The sequence below is a fragment of the Sebastes fasciatus genome, chromosome 21, assembly GCF_043250625.1.
Source record: "Sebastes fasciatus isolate fSebFas1 chromosome 21, fSebFas1.pri, whole genome shotgun sequence".
NCBI lineage: Eukaryota > Metazoa > Chordata > Actinopteri > Perciformes > Sebastidae > Sebastes > Sebastes fasciatus.
Window position 1 is genome coordinate 8,608,500 of NC_133815.1, and position 18,959 is coordinate 8,627,458.

The 18,959-nt window shown below is 40.3% G+C and overlaps 1 protein-coding gene across 2 annotated transcripts in view; it reads right to left on the bottom strand.

Moving 5' to 3' along the window:
* plxdc2b (plexin domain containing 2b) overlaps positions 1 to 18,959 on the bottom strand; it is a 113,280-nt gene that overhangs the window by 14,978 nt on the left and 79,343 nt on the right. For both annotated transcript variants that reach the window (XM_074622681.1, XM_074622680.1), the window contains exons 6-11: positions 18,296 to 18,414; positions 16,565 to 16,664; positions 9,222 to 9,317; positions 8,984 to 9,065; positions 3,128 to 3,188; positions 2,385 to 2,538 (exon numbers count right to left, since the gene is read on the bottom strand). In XM_074622681.1, coding sequence (XP_074478782.1) covers positions 2,385 to 2,538; positions 3,128 to 3,188; positions 8,984 to 9,065; positions 9,222 to 9,317; positions 16,565 to 16,664; positions 18,296 to 18,414 — 612 coding nt within the window. The remainder of the gene's footprint in view (positions 1 to 2,384; positions 2,539 to 3,127; positions 3,189 to 8,983; positions 9,066 to 9,221; positions 9,318 to 16,564; positions 16,665 to 18,295; positions 18,415 to 18,959) is intronic.

The window sequence follows — 18,959 nt, forward strand, 5'->3', positions numbered from 1 at the left end:
TTAGCCAGCTTCTCAGAAAACTGGTAGCGAGCGACTACTACTTGTTGGAGACCCCTGCTTTACATTATGAAGAAGAATGGAAGACATTAAAACTTGCACATATTTTTGCATTTTGCTACTTCTTTTACAGCCATATTTACCTTATTTATCTTGTAAGCCATGTCAAAGGCACATTTCTATCAATTTATGGTGGACAATAAAGCTTTTCTGAGTATGAGTCTGACTGTATCTGACAGATAGTTGAAGCCACATGTCCTTCAGAGGCTCACTCTATAGATGAGGTCTCATGTTCTTAAAAGGATGCAGTAAATTCATCACAAGGAGTGGATGATCATCTCAATATGTTCCCATTGTGCATCCCAGACATCTCATGCAGTAGAGTGTATGAGCTTTTGCTTTTGATTATTTACAGTGTTTCATAGCATGACAGTAGGTGAGCGTCTCCTTCCTATCATTTTGATTCAATGCTGCAACATCTGGAGCTAATTAACATAAATTGCCTGTTTACTTAAATAAATTCCTCAAAAGTCATAAAAAGGGTAAATGAGCTGAAAAGTGGCACAATAAATCCAGCCAGCTCGTATAACTCCCGCATCTCAAGAAATAAGTAAGTAAACAAACTTTAAAAGGACACCTTGGCTATTTTCCTCTCATCAGCAAAAGAACCCTGTCTGCTCCTTTCAAAGAGGATTTGCATTAGATGACGGAGATTATGCTGCAGTATGGTTCGGGTTAGCCTCCTGCTGCGGTGCAGCGAATCGTGTGCTCAATATTTTAAACTGCAATATCAAAGGAGCACGACACCCTCAAACTTTGCTGGAAAAATACTCTGAGTGAGAGATGACAGATGATATATTTTATCTTTAATACTCATTTACTATGTTTAAGACACATTTTGACTTTTATTAAGGAAATGACAATGAAAAGACCACTATATCCTATACATAAATACTATATGTGCAAACATGCAAAGCATTCCTTCTCACTCAATATCTGTAGTCAGATTGGAGGAATATCTGTATCTGTAGGTATTCTTTATTATAGCTGTTTTGTGATTTAGTAGAATTTAACTAACTAGCCAAGCTAGCCACTATACTTGTGTGACGTGTTTGTTGATGTTATCAGAAATGGTGGAGGCCGTGGAAGTTCATTTTTCGGTACATAATAAGTTAATATATTGTCATTTTAGTCGTCTATTGTTTTTTTTCGTAATTTTTATAATATGTCTGAGGAAAATGTTGATATTCCCAAGTGCCTCATCTTTTTCCTCTGTCATTATGCTTTTGCATTTACTGCATTATTTTGATAGCTTGCTAAATTGTCAGCCTCTGTGGCTTCTAGACGCCGACATTAACGTTAATATTGCCGTTGCTTAGCAGTGGTGTTCTCACGACTTAACCACTTGAACGCCAAGCATATCGTGTACACAACTTCCCATTTTGTAAACACGAGTTCACGAGTTTCATTTGAAGGCACCATAATTGTCTAACCGAACAAATATTATATATCTGTATGCCTTTGTGACTTTATATTCAAAACAACAAGAGAAAGTTCCCTTCTTCTAACTGCCCGTTTAACCAAAATATAACGTCATTTATCCTCTGTTCATCGTTTTAGATCTCTCTTTTTCACTAAAAAGCCTCAGTAATGGAACCCGACTAGAAAGAGCCCTCAAATGTGAAACGGGACCTCAATATCTGGATCTGATCGAGCCAATTTCACTAAACTCTAAAATTATTGAAAAGTCACTTTCCACTTACTGTGATAAAAGCCAGCGCGTAATCTAATTTCCTTTTAGACGTTTAGCCTTCAAAAATGAAAACCGGCCTTTGCTCCCTTTCACAGTCGAATACTGAACGTTAATGGCTTATAATTAACCTGAAAAATTATTGAGAAGAACAATAACAGGATGAGAATAGTTCTCACACATCAACAGATCCATCATCAGAAAGGGAATAAAAGGTTTCTGAAAATAAAGATTGATGGCGAGCCAGCAGAGCTGAACGACGTGATCACAGGTTCGTGCGGGTACATCTATTTTGGACTAGTGAGATTTGTCCTAATTCAATCTGCATTGTTTAAAAGTTGGTACAAACACAGCTGCTGCGCCTTGCTCCACTGCCTGCCATCTGGAATGAATTTTTTTTTTTAGCTCAAGTGGAGAGCTACAGTACATAGATATGCTTTCTCCAAAAGAGAAAAGTGTCTTGGTCATGTTATAAAAGAGGGAACACATCAATACCAATAAAGAACAGTTCCAGCAAATGCACTTCATTTAACATCTTGCCAGAGCAGAGAGAGCATCCATCATTACTTGAATGAAAGGACTCTGGGCTCCTGCACAATGTGCACCGTGGCCTCGTTCCAGCTCTCTCCTACTTTACCTTCAGTGGGGACGCTGGTGGGAGGGTGGGAGGTGGAGGGAGCATCCCTGCCTGCAGTGGCCTCTTTGCTCCTGGATGTTGTCTTGGGGACGATCGCGGTGGTGAAGGGGTAGAGATACGTGGTGTCGATGATGTCACACATCTTGTCCTTGGTCTGAAAGATGTGAAATGTTGTCATGAGTGAAAAAATAATAACGTGTGTGTGTGGGGACATAAGAGGGATCTCCCTGCAGTAAAGGGCATCCATCATCCAGGCAGAACACACACCATTAGCAAGCAAGACACTTAAAACATAAATACTCATAACATTTAATCTCATATGAAAGGTTGACGTATAGTCTGTTTGTTTTACTGATGAGAGGAAAAAAACGAGAGCATGTTAACTCCGCCTAAATGCATTCATTTGGTCTTATTTATAAAGTACTTAACATGTGTTCATGTTTTCAATAACACGTGTAAAATAAAGTTGTGATTTATCAAACATATCTCTTAGAAATGGCTGGTTTACCTTTTCAAGATAATATAAAATTATGTGAAAATGGCAGTAAAAATTATCAGAAACGTTAATTTACGTATAAATCTGCACTTTTCACGATTTATAGATAAGGCCTGTTGTAAGTTGGGTTGCAATGGTTTGTAGTTTTTAAAAAGTGGGTCCCCAGAAAGGAAACACTGAAACATAAAGCACTATCAGACAGATTCAAGTCATGCGTGACTGTTATGTTTTTGGCTTGATTGCTCACCTCATCTGGACAGCTGTTATCCACCCAGTCCTGCCGATGGCGGTCGAAGCCACTGGAGCATCTGAAGAGAGAGGAAACAACTGTCAATCAAATCTTTAGTCAAATAAAAGAGGTTTAGTACCTTATTACAAACCATGAACTGTACGCGACCCAAATAATTCATAGCGCAGTTAAAATGAATTACCCGATATCTCAAGTACCGCATTAATTTTCCTCTTGACCTGCAGTTTTCTGTTCAGATCATGGTAACTACGGTGGGTAAAGTCATAAAGTTCCGGGTATCCAGCAAAAGTCACCAAAATGACAAAAAACGCTAATGACATCGGGCGCTTTTCCGCTCTGAGTTGAATTTTTTTCAACTCGAGGCGCTCAGCAACGCAAAAGCAGCGCGCAACACGCTTCACTCTCATTGAAAAAAATTACCAAAAGCCGCCCCAGGCTGCTAAAACGCACTCTGTCTTCCCCTTCTCCCCTTCCGTAATGTGGTGATGTCACCAAGTAACACATTTGCATAACACCTGCCTAGTTTGGCATGCCCATAAAAGAAAAAGTGGAGCTGGAGCAGAGTCCGAAGAGTTTGGTTCGGTTGACCAATCACAACAGAGTGACCAATCAGAGCAGACTGGGCTTTCAACAGAGGGTGAAAAGAGGTGTTGCAGCACAGCCGGTATGAGAAAATTAAAGCGTTTTTTGAACATTAAAGTATGTAAACATGTTCTAATAGAAACCCCAAATGCACCTGAAAATAAGCATAATAGGTCCTCTTTAAACACTTGGCCACAAGGAATCACCTAAAGTCGGCTTTCTGTTAAAATATTTACGTCTCCAGCTCCTCCAGAGCCACAGAAGACATTACACAACTGTTTTCAGAGTCCAAGTGTATATTTCATGTATTGTTTATGTTCCTGTGTGGAATATACACAGGCTGTAAAAATAAATCTCTATCTATCGTGCTGCATTTGTAAAAAAAAAACTGTCCTTTAACAAATTTGTAGTGTAATTTCACGCTCATGGGAGTCACAGACATTATTGATAAATTTATATAATAACACTTAAGGGGTTTTCTATACTCTGAATCAGGCTGAGAAGAAAATCACATCCCACTCTTCGCCTCCCCCTGAGCTCTAGATTCAAAGAGGGAGCGGCTTTTTTTTCTACAGTATGAAGACGTGGGATCTGCGAGGGGGAAGTTCAATGGGTCATGGGGCCTTGGGATAAGGGTGCTGCTGAGTAATAACCTCAGACGGCAGACAGGAATCGAGGCGGCGGCGGCGGCGGCGGCTAATCCTCCATGCTGTAAACGGATCAAAATTATAAATCGCCCACTGGTGAACTCGCCATCATTCCGTCTAGGCCCACAAACCGTATCCTGTCTGGAAGGAGGAGTTAGTATGCAAAGCGGTAAACCCACTCACACTGCGCTCCGTCAAATAAACTGAAGTTGAAAAGCTTTCTGCAAATTATTTGTCACTGCAGGTGGGAGATGTACAGAAAAATGCACCCAAATGAAAACAACCTATGACCGACTCACAATGCAGAAACGCAGCAATGGTATCAGTGCTTTGTGCTGCGGGGACAATATGAGTCCAGTAGAGCCTTAGACATCCCCAGCAGGCCCCATTTCTCTAGTGAACATATTGTTATGGTAATAGCTTTATGTGAAGGAGTCCATTTTCATCTTTCTACCTCTCTAATCATCCCATTCCTTTTATTTCCTCCCCCAAAAATTCTGCCTCATCTGTTCAATCAGGCGAGACAGATTCCTTCGCTTAATCCCTCACTTTTCCCCGACTGCTTTCTCCCCCCCGAGAGGGAAGCAAAATGAGACACAATATTACCGAGCAGGTCTAACCTGTCCCTGTGGGGAGCTTGTGTTTTGTTTCTTCTCAATGGCATCCATCTCAGCCAGTTGCCATCTAGCGCAGTGAGCCACGGTGCTTTTAATTAGAAATGGGCTGAGGTGCTTCATTTGAATATAAATGAACTCATGAGGGAGAATATTTCTCTTCAGGTTTCCAACAATCGCAGCAGGATGGATAGATTGTCTTATTGGCTTTCATTCCCACTTCTTTAGAAGCCATCTCAAATTCATGGAAGACATTGAGCTATTACTTGCAATTCATTTCTCAATTTCTCAAAGATTTTCCTGAAATCAAACCCTGTTTTTGATGCTATTTATGGCTGACGTGTATTTCCATTCAGTAATTGCCTCTCTTTACAGTAGTTAGTGGTGGAGTCTGCCATCATATGCATCAGGAAAACTATGCATATATCACATTTACATCTGTCTCACTGTTTATTGTTTACTCTCTTACAGCTGTACCAGAGCTGAATTATGTTATAGGTGATGCAAACTGCTTCACATTAAAAGCATTCAATTGGCAAAACACAAGGTGACTTTTATTGTGAAGCAGTCACAAAATAAGAAAACAATTATTTTCTTGCATTTTTCATCAGCTAATCATTTTTGCAAGGGAGTAATGGAAGAAGAAAGAGCAGCCACAGCGAGATGTTAGATTACAAACTTGACTGTGTCCTGCTGTTGTGTAGAAAACTACTTGAAATCAGATCTCAGCTGCAATTATTATTGACTGACTCTCGTATTAAAACGATATGTTTGTTTGGCTGCACTGTAAACACACCCACCAGTTGCTGTTCTGCTGTATTTATGACAAAGTAGCTGCTCAACAGATGTTTGCTGTTGATTTAAACTGCATTTTCTGTTAACACCAAGAAACACGGATGTCACCAAATCAACCAAATCTCCCTCTTATCAAGACATTTTATCCTTATTGAGTCCTTAACATTTTATTTTCTCATTAAACAAGAAACAAATCCACCAATGTGGTGGGTATATTTCTTACTGCACTGCAAAATAAGGTTTTTAGGACCTAATTATACAACAATTGAGGTTTTGCAGAATAATAAACTGAACAAACAGTATGTACTAATATGCTGCTCACACATGAATGCATCAGTGATGATAATCTTAGAATATATATGAGATTATTAAGTGGACCATTCTGCATATTGAGTACTTTCACTTTTGTTACTTGAACTACATTTTACTGACAATACTATTCTTTTACTTAAAGGTGCAGTGTGTGAGAGCCAGTGTTTGGTTTGTCCGTTTTGGGCTACTGTAGAAACTTGGCATGAAGAAGACCCGCTCCCTTTGTAGATGTAAACGGCTCATTTTATGGTAACAAAAACACAATGATTCTTATTTTTAGGTGATTATACACTAAAGAAAACATGCTTATTAATATCATATTCCATATCTGCTAATAGATCCCAAAAAGTGCTATACACTGTGCCTTTAAGAAAGACTTTGACAAGCAACAGGTTATTTTTCATTCTTGAATTATTCGATATACTTAAGTAAACTAACGTCTTCCATCCCTGACTGTTTAGCAGTGCAACAGCAGCTCCTAAAAGCATGATGAGCTTGTGATGACGCCATTTCTCAACATAAAAGTACGCAATAACAATATCCCGGGAGACTAAGACATATTAAAACTCAATATTTGTCTCCTAAACAGCCATTAATTTTCTACGAGCTGCATTTGAGATGCTCGCCAGCTGTTTTCTTTAGGTAAACAAATCCCTTCAGTTCCTGTAAACACATCAATGTTCGGCTACACGGGCACTTACGGCCCGCTGTGGGTCCGCCGGGACGTCTGTCATGCTTTATAAACCTACTTCAGAACCGGCTGCAAACAACAAACTGATTTAGTTCAGAAGTTAGCATGAGAGAGGCGCTGTGCTCTCACCTTCCCGGCGCTTCACTGTGAGAGAAGTTCATTAGGGTTGTTCTCTTAAAATGTCAGCGCCTTTCATTAACCCCGGAGGCAACGAGGCCGCCACTGTTTTTAATTAGCGCGTGTTTAAAGCATGTTTGCCTTTTTCAAAGGAAGTGGCTGAAGGACACAAAGGGCACTCAACAGTCAGATATTAACACAGTTAAAAAGGCTAATTAAAATGCAGCTTAATGAGATCACTGCTACAGGCGTACAGTATCTCTCCATATATTCATGTTGCTGCTCTGTAAATTAGTTTGTCTCTGTCAGAGGATTTAAGATGCTGAGCGGAGGGAAAGTCAAATTCAAAGTAAAATCTCAAAGGACAGAAGTGCTGCACATTTCTCCAGTCAACCTCAGAATAAATGAATCCAAAATAAAAGAGTGGCAGATTAATATTTGATGCATGAGGCATTCAAAATGCAGCGGCGTACAAAAGAGAAGAGATGGCAGCCGCCCCGAGTCTGACAACAACCCCCTAAAAACATTCAGATTCAGGCGGCACATTTATCAGGACAGTAAACATCTATTGAAACTTTCTTAACTTTCTGTCTGTGGGTGAAAGCACAACTCTACTATCTCTCCATAATTTATTTCTCCTCTCTGTCTCAAACTTTTTCCCATCCGACAAAACAAAACCCACCGCGGCTCACATTTCAGCTGTCAGGAAATTCTAGGGAAGGAACGCTAACACTCCTTTAGCAGCTCAAATATTTACTTTAGTTTGAAGTGCAGGCAGACAGGAAGGATGAGATATAAAGTGGAGCAGAGTTTGACAGAACAGGTGTGAGTTGAATGAATGTTAAAATGAACTGCTGTCTCGTTTCAATGGTAAAAACTACACCTCCATTCACTACAATGCTAACAGAGATACTAACTGTAGACAGCTTTATGGAGATTCATCGTTTTGTATCTGTATCAACAAGAAATGTGTGGACTGTGTTTACTCCAGATGTTTGGTGTTTTACATTAAATTATGTTTAACCATCAACAGAGCGTCAGTTTAACCTTGACCTAATTAAGGTAATCTAATATCAAAACATTTCTGTTTTAGTGCACATCCTGGTGACGGCTCGTAGTGACTGGTGTTAGCACAGCTGCTATAGCTGTGACTCTATTTCAGCTTGGTTCAGCTGATTTTAGACACCAGCTTCTATCATTTATATCACTGGATTATTACTAAAAAAAACTCCAGCCTTGCCAACTGTTGTGCATTTTCTAGAATCTTTTATCATGTTTTTGGGAAACATTACTGATCCAAATGTAAATGTAGAAATATTAATAAACAAATGTGAACTGCTGGATTAACCAAAAATGCCACAAGTTATTTTCCAAGTTGTACTTCACTACGAAGTACTGCAGACACAAACTGTTAGATTTGAGAAAATGTGAGATCACAAATGCTTGTAGCTGAATAAAAATGTTGGATGGACTTAATGTTTTTTTAAGTAAAGTATTTGTTTACATAAAGAAATCTGAATTTACCAAACATCAAATAGGACTAGTAACAAATTAAAGCGGACCAAATAGAAAAATGTAATTTGCTGAGGGGCGTGTACGAAGGAACAAATCTATTTTTTTTGTCTTGAAAGCTGCCACTTCTATGCAGGGAATCGCGGACTTTCAAATATTATTGCTGACGTTTTTTTCACTTTGACTCGGCACTGATCCACTGTGCGCACAAAACTTCCACAGAAGTCCAAATCAGTCCTCCTCTCCCACTCATTTTAACTTGTAGTTTACCTGTGTCCATCTCAACAAATGCCTGCATAGGATTACTGACCAACAATTACTGCATTCACAACCGCCCAGATGAACCGCACCAGGGCTTGAACAACAGAGCTTGATTAAAACAGAGTAAACGTTGGCTTGTGTAAGAGTTAATGGGTGTGAGAATTAGAGCTGAAACAATTAGTCGATTCATCGATCGACAGGAAAACTATTGGCACTAGATTGAATTGTTAGTTGAAGCCCAAGTGAGAATGTGTTGGGAGGAGAGGAGTAAAATAATTTACAGGTGAGTCCTTTGAGAGTAAAAGTGTTCAATGAATCCAACCTGTTGAGCCGATGGCACCAGCTGCAGTTGAAGTTGATCTGTGAGGAGATGCACGTGCTACAGCTGGTGAACTGGAGACAGGCTGCAGAGGAGAAAGATCAAAACAGGTCAGATCTCAATTTACACAATCAATAGCCTAATTGACATACAGCCCTGGAAAAGGTCTCCACGCCACATAACGGCGAGGAATCCATCGAATATCGCTTGTCCAGAAGCTGTTGCAATAACTCCTTCTTACTGGGTAAAGGCATCATTTCCACGGCTGTGGAATTGGTGATCTTCGTCTTCGTCAGCTCCACGCGGTGGTACTCGTAGATTGTCCTCCGCCTCACGTCTATATTATGGAGAAAGAGGAGACAGAGTGAGGGCGCGAACAAACCATCACAAATCTCCCACACAGAGATAAAAAACTGGGACAAGTGGCCCCTGAAGAAAGAGGAAAGACAGCGGGAGGCAGAATCAGGTCATATGGGATGCTACCACAGCATTTTATTTCTCCCCTCTCTTTGTGCCTAAACGTCATCCCACAATCTGGCGATGGACGGTAGCAATTTTCCCCGGGGAGCTGATATCAATCAGACCCTGTTGAAAGGCTGCCTTCCCAGTCATCTGTAACAGCAAGTCATCAGCCGGGGAAAGATGGAACGATTGATTAGATACATCATTGACTCTCATTGCATTCAGGCCTGTATAACTCATACGGGCCGGTGTGAAATAGGCTGCTTGCTTTTGCTGGCCGTGCATCTTCACTCCCATCAGTGGAAATGGAAAAGAGGAGGATGAAATACAGCCTTTGTTCAAGTCTAAAAGGCTCTTATCCTGCATAGTATCTAAACAGATCTGATAATAACTCCTTGGTGCTGTAGTTAATCTAAACCCTAATTGGATTGTTAAAGTGACTTTCTATGCCGGCGTTCCAGGAATGAAACTGTAAATCTGTAGAATAAATCACCGAGATGCACTGCAACGTGCAGCGCGGCATTACTCAACACATGACATTTTCTATAACACTTATTTTTGCTTGACCAATGAGCTACAAAATTGAAATTCAATACACCAGGCTGTGGCTGCATAACATACACAACAAGCAGTGACTTGCAAAGTCTCATTCATCACAGAGTGTAATGTGCTGAAACGGTTTCAAAGTTAAAGGAATAGTTTGACATCTTGGAAATAAGCTTATTCCCGTAGTAAGATGAGAAGATCAATACCACTGTCATTGTCTGACGGTCCCGACTGTCAGGAGATGGTTAGCTTTGCATAAAGACTGGAAACAGGAGGAAACAGCTAGCCTGGCTCTGTCCAAAGGTAAAAATAATCTGTTTACTAGCACCTCTAAAGCTCACTAATTAACGTTACATTTTGTTTGTTTAATCAAACAAATAAAGTGTAAAAAGATCTGGGGTTTTACAGGAGATTTATTGTGCTGGACTTCATGCTAAGGCTAAACTAATCATCTCCTGGCTGTTGCTTCATTTTTAGCGTACAAACAGAGCGACATCAATCTCCTCCAGGCGGCAACCTCCGGGTCTGAGAAGTGAAGCCAATGCTGAAGTGCCTTAAACTTGCATTCTTTCTAACAGCCAGCAAGGGGTGACTCCTCTGGTTGCAAAGAGAAGTCTGATTGTATAGAAGTCTATGAGAAAATGAGCCTACTTCTCACTTGATTTATTACCTCAGTAAAAATTGTAAACATGAGTTTATGGTCTCAATCACTAGTTTTCAAGTCTTCTTCAATACAGCATGATGTTCATTTAGTAAATGATGGTCCCATTTAGAGTCAAATAGACCATAAAGCAGGGTATGCTTTAGGGCATGGCTACCTTGTGATTGACAGGCCGCTACCACGTACGTGTGTTCATCTTACAACTTTAACCCTTTCACAGTGTGTTTTCAGTTCATGAAAGTTAATTATAACATTTTTGTCGCCTAAAAATGTCTTATTCAGCATTCGGTTGTACTTAGCTCCACCCTCTCGTGTCACCTCTGGTTGCAAAAAGCCAAGACGGTGACGACCAAAATCCTGAACTCGAGGCTTCAAAAAGGCAGTCCACAAACCAATGGGTGACGTCACGGTGACTACGTCCACTTCTTATATACAATCAATGATCTCCTCCAAATCTCATTAAACTTTCTTGCTCAAATTAATTTTTACAATCAGTTTATACAGGTTTAAGGATAAGAAAGCAAATTTCCCACAATGCTAAACCATTCCTTTAATGCTATTCAAGGTTACTTTCTTTGCTTGGTTGATTGAACAGTTGGCTGCGCTGGCTACAGTGTTGTTCTTCTCATGTGATGGGATGTTGTTTCTCTGCAGACCTGCTCGGTTTGATTACACACAAGACAACTGATCAAAGCAGCAAATGTGAGCCAGCTCTGTCTAACCTGAGAATAAGAGCGCCCTTCCTTTCCCTTCCTCTCCTCCCCTGGTGCCTGACTTCCTCTTGCCTCTAGCAAAGGGATTATCAGGTGCCTAATGACATGGTGGGGGCCAGAGGAAGGTCAGTTCCCCAGCCTCAGGCTGCTGATGTGTGGGCAGACTGTACAGCCTCGCTGGCCTCTGTTTTGTCGGTGGAAGGAAGCCGCAAATCAGATCAATTATAGCTTGGTCTCGACCACAACATAAACAACGCCTAATGAGGATTTAGCTACCTTCTGCTGATGCTATCAAACAAAGGCAGATTTGCAAGTGTGCCATCAATTAGAGAGGGTCAGTTAACTCATATTCAAATTAAAATCACATTCGGAAAAGATAATACACATATTATTGCACTCTTAAGCTATAAAATATAATGAAAAATTGCCTGTATTTACATACTTGCTGTGATTAAATCACAATAGCAGGCAACCTGCTACTGCTTATTCATCCATATGGAGGAGCTGCATGGAAATCAATCCAAATGTGATGTGTGGACACTGAGTTAAAGATCGATGGTGAAATGGCACTGTCTGCTCATCAGACAGCATTCTGGCTGGTTGTACTGTTACACTTAATATTACAATGTGTTCAATTGACCTCTTTAACCACATGATTAAACTCTCGGCTCGTCGATCCAACATATTAAATCATAATGTTTCTTCTTAAGCAGAAATCAGCTGTGAAAAACCTTAAAAGAATGACAACCGTGTATAATTAATAGCTCCAGTCTTGGCATCATCCTGCTTGGGAATCAAGATTATTAATCCAGATACAGGTATTAAGATATGAAAAGGATGGAGGTGGTTTTGGCTTAATTTTAATAATAAATTGCTGTGACTGATAATAATGCATTTAACATTGAGCCTGGGTCTTCACACGTTGTTCCTGACCTGTTAATCACCCACTCTGGCCACAGGACACCCACAACTCTTCTCTCTCATCTCTTTGTCCTGGCTCGCTCTGCCCGGAGGCCGTGTAAAATGTTTTATTTGAGTTTCTAATCTGGGGCAAAGCTACAGTCGGTTAAAAAAATGTCCCCCTAGTTGCCATGGTTGCCATGCGGTAATTGGCTGCAGTCAGAGACACTTAACTGAGTTGAAACACTTCTTCATGGTGCAGCCTGCAGCGGTCATGGCTCTCCTCTCTGTTTTATCTCTGCTAAGATTAAGGCTTAATGTTCTCAGGACATGGAAAATTAACAGAAGCCATTTATTAATGTTATGGCTGTCTTGAGATGAAAACACTGTCAAAAGATTTCTATTTAACCAAGATGACCCTTAAAAGAGATCTGAAGCAGATCAAGACAGATCCACAGCACAACTGTAATTTATTTCAGATAAATAATATCTCAGCAGCATCTTTTCTAACCTACATTTATACTGTATATACAGAAGAAAATACGGTGACTTGAGGTCACACATTAACTGTAACCATCCTAAAAAGAGGGACTGAATACCTTTGAACAAATGAGCTACAACGGCGTCCTACATCTCCATGAAAACTGCTGATTCTTGCTTTTTCTAAAGGTTAGCCCTATCCATCTATCTCCTATTACAGTGCCACTTTCTAGTATTTGCATCAATATAAGTAATACATTCTTAGTAAACTAACACTCATATGATTTTGTCGACTAATTGATTAGTTGATTTGATCACCAGATCTGTAAAACTTCTAAGAGAAGAAAAAAAAATTACTAATTGACTAAAGAAATCTTAGTCGACTGAGACCAAAACGACCGATTAGTCGACTCATCAACAAGATATAAGGACTAAGAATGTTTAACCTTAGATGTTGCATCCTTTGCTGTCTCTACAGACTCTTTCCTTGCAGCTCATGAGGCACTTCAAGCCCTTTGGACTGACAGGTGCAAGATTCAACTGCCCTTTTGCTTCAGACACGAACACGAACCTGTGCTCTTTGCAAATATCACCTGCTCGTTGCACAGCAAGACAAACAAAGCCTTGTTTGTTTCATCCGTTGCAGGAGTTTGATTTTGTTTGAAGCGACTGAAGACAGTCTTAGCAAATTAAAAAAACACTCCCCTGAGATGATTTCTTCACATGTTGAAGCAGTGTGCATGAGGCTGTCAGACAGATACAGTGAAGAAGAAAACTTGCACTCCTCAGAGACGTCACTCATGTTCAACACAACACCTCGGTCTCAGTCTGCTTTCATTCAGGATTTCATCACTCCATAAGAAAACAGCTGCACACACTGGTTTCATCATGTTGTGTCAGAGGCATCAAAGACAGCCTGGTATATGAAGTCTAGGAGGACTGCGCTAACAGGTTCAATGGTTCAATAGACAAATCACTCAATGTCAACTACAACCAAAAGGAATTTTGCAGGAAAGGCCTTCAGATGAGACAGAAAACAAAGACCATGTCAGAAACTTCCACTCAGAGTTGTTTTGCTCTTAAGCCAGACATGATCAAACAGTCTCACGGCAGTTCGTGATATAGTCACAAAATTTAATGTATCCGATTCGTGTACGTAGACACGAATTCCCCTTTTTTTCTCATGATGCTCAGCGTGACTTTCAACAACGTATTTTTCATGCTTTTTCATTCCAGTAACACTGGAAAAACAAGTTCCGCTCCAGTCTTTTCAAAATAAATCGACTTAGTTAGGTTTAGGAATAGATCGACTTGGTTAGGCTTAGGCAACAGAACTACTTAGTCAGGTTTGGGAAAATATCGCGGTTTGGGTTTAAATAACACAAGTGCCATAATTTAAAGCTGAAGTAGGCCAGATTGGAGCAAATATGATTAAAAAAAGTTATTTTTATAAAACGGTCGCTATATCCTGACAGTAGTACATGAAACAGATAACCTGAAAAAAAACATTTCCCTCTGTGTCCTCCGGTGCTCCAAACGGCATCTGCAAGATTTCACAGACCGAAGGAAAACAAGCAGTAAGAGCTGACCTGAGGTCTGCTGTCCAGCTGCCGTCTATGAGAGCCGGCTGTCAATCACTCACGAACTCCGACCAAATGGTCAAACTAGGCAGCGCTGATCAAATATGAATCAACGTTATGTTACGTTAATGTCTATTTCTCACCTCAAATGTTTGCAGAGTCATCTTGTAGTGTACGGTTTAGCTGTCAAATGAGAAAGTTTGTGACGCCGCCGCTATTGTGAGATCTGGTGAAGGAAAGCCAAGTTCCAGTCACATGACCGGAGCACAGCCAATAGGAACGCTCTCTCAATGAAATGACCTGTGATTGGTCAAAGTTTTATTTTAAATTGGCATTGTTTCTGAAGCTGCAGCACGTTTCTCCTAATTGAAATGCTTTGGACCGTTGCAGTACGTTTGCCTTGTCGGCCACGGTAGTTCTCGCCTCAACCTTCCAACTCAACATAAAGATGCCAAGTGAAAGATGAAAAAAGACCTTCTCATGTGCTGGGTTTAAAGTTATAAATCATTAACTTTGAAATACATGCCATCCAAGTTTCACATACGCAATCAAAACAGAGTTTAAATTACTGAATAAATCACATCTGACAACTCATTATTGTGGCAGACTTTGAATCAGAGCCCATGGCAGAGAGAGAGAGAGTGAGAGAGAGTCTGACTGTGGATGAAAATGTTTGAAGTGTCTCCCCTTTGCTTCGAATTTGCTTTAACTTTAATGGGCCTAAATTGCAGTAACTCAAAATCCCAGAACGGGAGAGGCAGATCTGGAGCGGTGCCCACAGCTGTGCCCACTGAGAGAGGTGGAACAGTGTTGGAGGAGAGGTGGTGACAGTTGGAGCTAAAGCAAAACAGACGAGGCCGAACTCGGAGCTATGAGGCACAAAATAAAAAAAGCTGATGAAACAATGCACTCAGTCAGCTAAATGACTCTTTGCTAAGCCCCGCCCCCTTAGTTACTGTTGCTGCGCTCGCTTTCCATTCCATTCTAGAATGCAGTTTACCATGACGACAGTGGCAGAACAAAAGCAGCTTATTATTTCAAGCCGTTATAGTCGTCACTAGCGCGTTTTATATGCTCAAGTTAGCTAATGAACGCTAATGAACGCTAAAGCATGCTAATGAACGCTAACTCTGTGAGCTAGTAGAAAGTTATGCTTCCAGCTAACTTGATTAAAAACAGAACCCTGTAACAGAGTCTTAAATATGCACTTGATGCCTACATACATGACACCGTGCTAAAAGACTGAAAGAGGCTAAAGCTGCATATTAACATCTTCATCAGATCCATGTACAGTATAGAAGACATGTACATTGTTCTTGTATTGAAAGGTTAGCGCTAGTAAGCCATGTAATTAAAATGTTATTTGTTCCAACGTAACCTTGTTTGGACATAGACTGTATATAAGAAGTGGACGTAGTCACCGTGATGTCAACCCATTGGTTTGTGGACTGCCGTTTTGAAGCCTCAAGTTCGGCATTTTGACCGTCGCCATCTTGTTTTTTGGGCGTCAACATCTTGATTAATTGCGACCAGAAGTGACACGAGAGGGTGTAGCTAAGTTCAACCGAACGCTGAATGAGACATTTTTAGGCAACCAAAAAAAGTTACAATTAACTTTCATGAACTGAAAACTCACTGTGAAAGTGTTAAAGTTCTATGACGAAAACACGGACAACTCCCAGACCGGACAACGCCGTGGTGGCGACCTGTCAATCACAAGGTGGCCAGTGGCGGAAGACTTCTCTCATTATTTTCAGGAACAAAGCGGGCGAGGAGCTGTTTTTGTCCCGAACCGATGCTCTTGTTATATATTTAATGTTCAAGAAGTTTGCGAGACAAGTCAAATCACCCATGAAAGGACTCAAATCCGTCAGCAGCGGAGTCTTGTGATTGGTTCGCTCGCTCGCTGCAGTATTACTGCTTTCATTCACAACACAGCCGTACCAGCATTTTCCCTGAAATGCTACTAGGTCTCAAGGTAGGAAATTGGCAGCACAGATTTCCCTGAACCTCGATCCCTGCTCCCATTCACATATGACCCCATGCAGGCAATGTTCCTGCATGTGTGAAAGAGCTCGGCCAAACGCTGTTGAGGGGAAGGGTTTATCAAACAGTCCGCTGCATGGTTCAATCATGAATTGTACATCCGGTTTCTAAAAAAGTTGGCATTCAGATAAATTCAAAATATCTTTTTGTGAACAAGCGATCGAATGTGAGCCAGAAAGGTGCGTTTGAGACTCACTGGGTATCTGTTGGATCTTGTGGACCACCACAAAGGCATCAGACAGGCCCACCTTCACCGGGTGATTGACAGAGCTGATCTGTGAAACCTCAATGGGGATCTGAAAAAGAAGAGGGGGAAAATCAATTACCAGAACCACGGCGATCTGTCTGGGACCGGCTGGAAAAATAGAAGCAGGCTACACCAGTTTAACAGCACTGACAAGTCAACCAATTTATTACTATCTCCCACAGGAATCTGCCGAGGCATTATGCAGCTTCAATGAGCATATGGGTGTATCTTCGGTGCCACAGATGGGGCTAAAATGAGCAACAACTTTGTGAGGACTGATTTATATCTGAGAAAAAAGACTAAAGCTAACATTTATGGTCCATTCCAGTTCAATCTGGTATGTTGATTTTACAGAGTTAAACTAAACAAAAGCACAGTGTCTTGGGGATGAATTCTCAAGGTAAACGAGATGGAGCAACCATCAAGAAACACATAAAAACTAAAGATTACATGTAATGGTCGGGTTGCTCTTTTCAGACTAATAATAGCAGCGTAATGAAACACCTATTAGAAAAAGAAAAAAAAAACTCCAGCAGCTCTTCTAATATGTGAAAATGACAAAAGAGGCCTCCAGTCGTAAAAGAAGCAGCCCCGCTGTTATAACCATCGCAATTATGATAGATCATTACTTTGTTATTGCAATTTCACACTCCTACAGCAGCCTCCGTTGGATAATATTTTTCATTACCGCCTTGTTTTCTCTGTTCAATTAAGTTGTTTATCTGCGCTTTTTGGGAAATTTGGAGATTTATAGACATATAAGATCCTGTAACATGATTACAAATTATGTTGCAGCCAAATCAAATATATGGAAACAATATGAGCACATTAAACGTATTATATTATTATAATTAAATGTATTATTGTTTGTCGTGTAGGCATCACTCTTTTGTATAATGAGTGAAAACACGTGGACATGGAGCTGCAGTTAGAGAGACATTTTAAAAAGGCAAAAATAAGAAACAAGGAAAACTAAGAAATTTGTGTGAGCTGTGTAATTTGGGAGAAATGGAAAGTGAGACATTTTCTTTTGTTCTGTAATGATGATTTAAGAATGTTGATTTTCCATGAAATGTCTCCTCAAACCCCTGAAATAGTCTGGTGCAGTTATTCTTGTTTGATTGTAATGTAGTTGTTTAATTTTGGTGTGTTTAAGTTGGCTAAATGTGTCTCAAAAGCCTGGAAAAAATGAGTTTAGTTAGTATTTACTCAGATTTATCCAGTCTTATAGTAACTATCAGTGATTTATGAATTTTGCTGTAGACAATGAAGGCCTGGAAATCTAATTATGAACATTGTTCAAGCCTGTTTTCTTTATTTCTTTTACTTTTTTTGTACAGAAAAGCCCTCCGGATCTGTCTTTTATTAATTTATGGTGTATTGTATGGCAGTGCAGGCTGTGCATAGGACAGTGTGTGCACAATAATAAAACCTTTATTCATTCATCCAGACTGATAGATAGATATGACAGTGTATTAGGGCCATTGTAGGTTTAAAAAAGTAATAATTACGGAGACAGGGAGGGGGGTAATATTCAGAGAAAAAACTCAGAGATTAAAGTGGCAAATTTACTAGAAAAAAAACGCACAAATATGTGAGATTATAAAGTAAATTTACGAGACACTGTTTTAGTAACTCACAGATACTGGTATACTGATAACATAGGAAAACATTTTTGACCTCTTTGTATGCAAAAACGATCCTGCCGGTGTTGTGCAGCGTCGCCTGGAAGGTGAAGCTTCCCAGGTTGTAGTTGTCCTGTAGATGAACATGGTCCCACTGCACCACCAGAGCAGTACCTAAAGCAGAAACAACCACATACAGCTCATTACCACATGAAAGACCACACAGAATCACCCAGATTAAAGAAAATTACAGGCGTCATTCATCGCTACTGTCACACTTTTTTACTTTTTAACACTGACTTCTGTTTCACTGCTTTTGAAATAACATCTCTACTGTCTCAGATCTACCGTGACATGAACCGCTGACCGGGCTGTGAATATGAAGACATCAATGCAACAATCATGTGTGTAAGGCGATATGTTTTTGAGGGATTATATCCTGGCGTAGGCTTCATTTCCCCCTGTGGGTGTGAGGTGATTGTCACTGAAGTAGCGTGAGCACTGATATGAAAACACCCGACTGGAGAAGCATGAAAACGGCAATAAAACCGAAACTTTTTTGAGAAAAAACAAATCAAGGCGTGACGGTTTACTGTGATGGATTATGAAGCGACGGCAATTTTCACAACAGTGAACGTTTTTCATACCGTGCAAGAGCGAACAACAGTTCTGTAAATTATGTATTTTTATAGTATAGAGAAATGGTTCCAGCTACACTG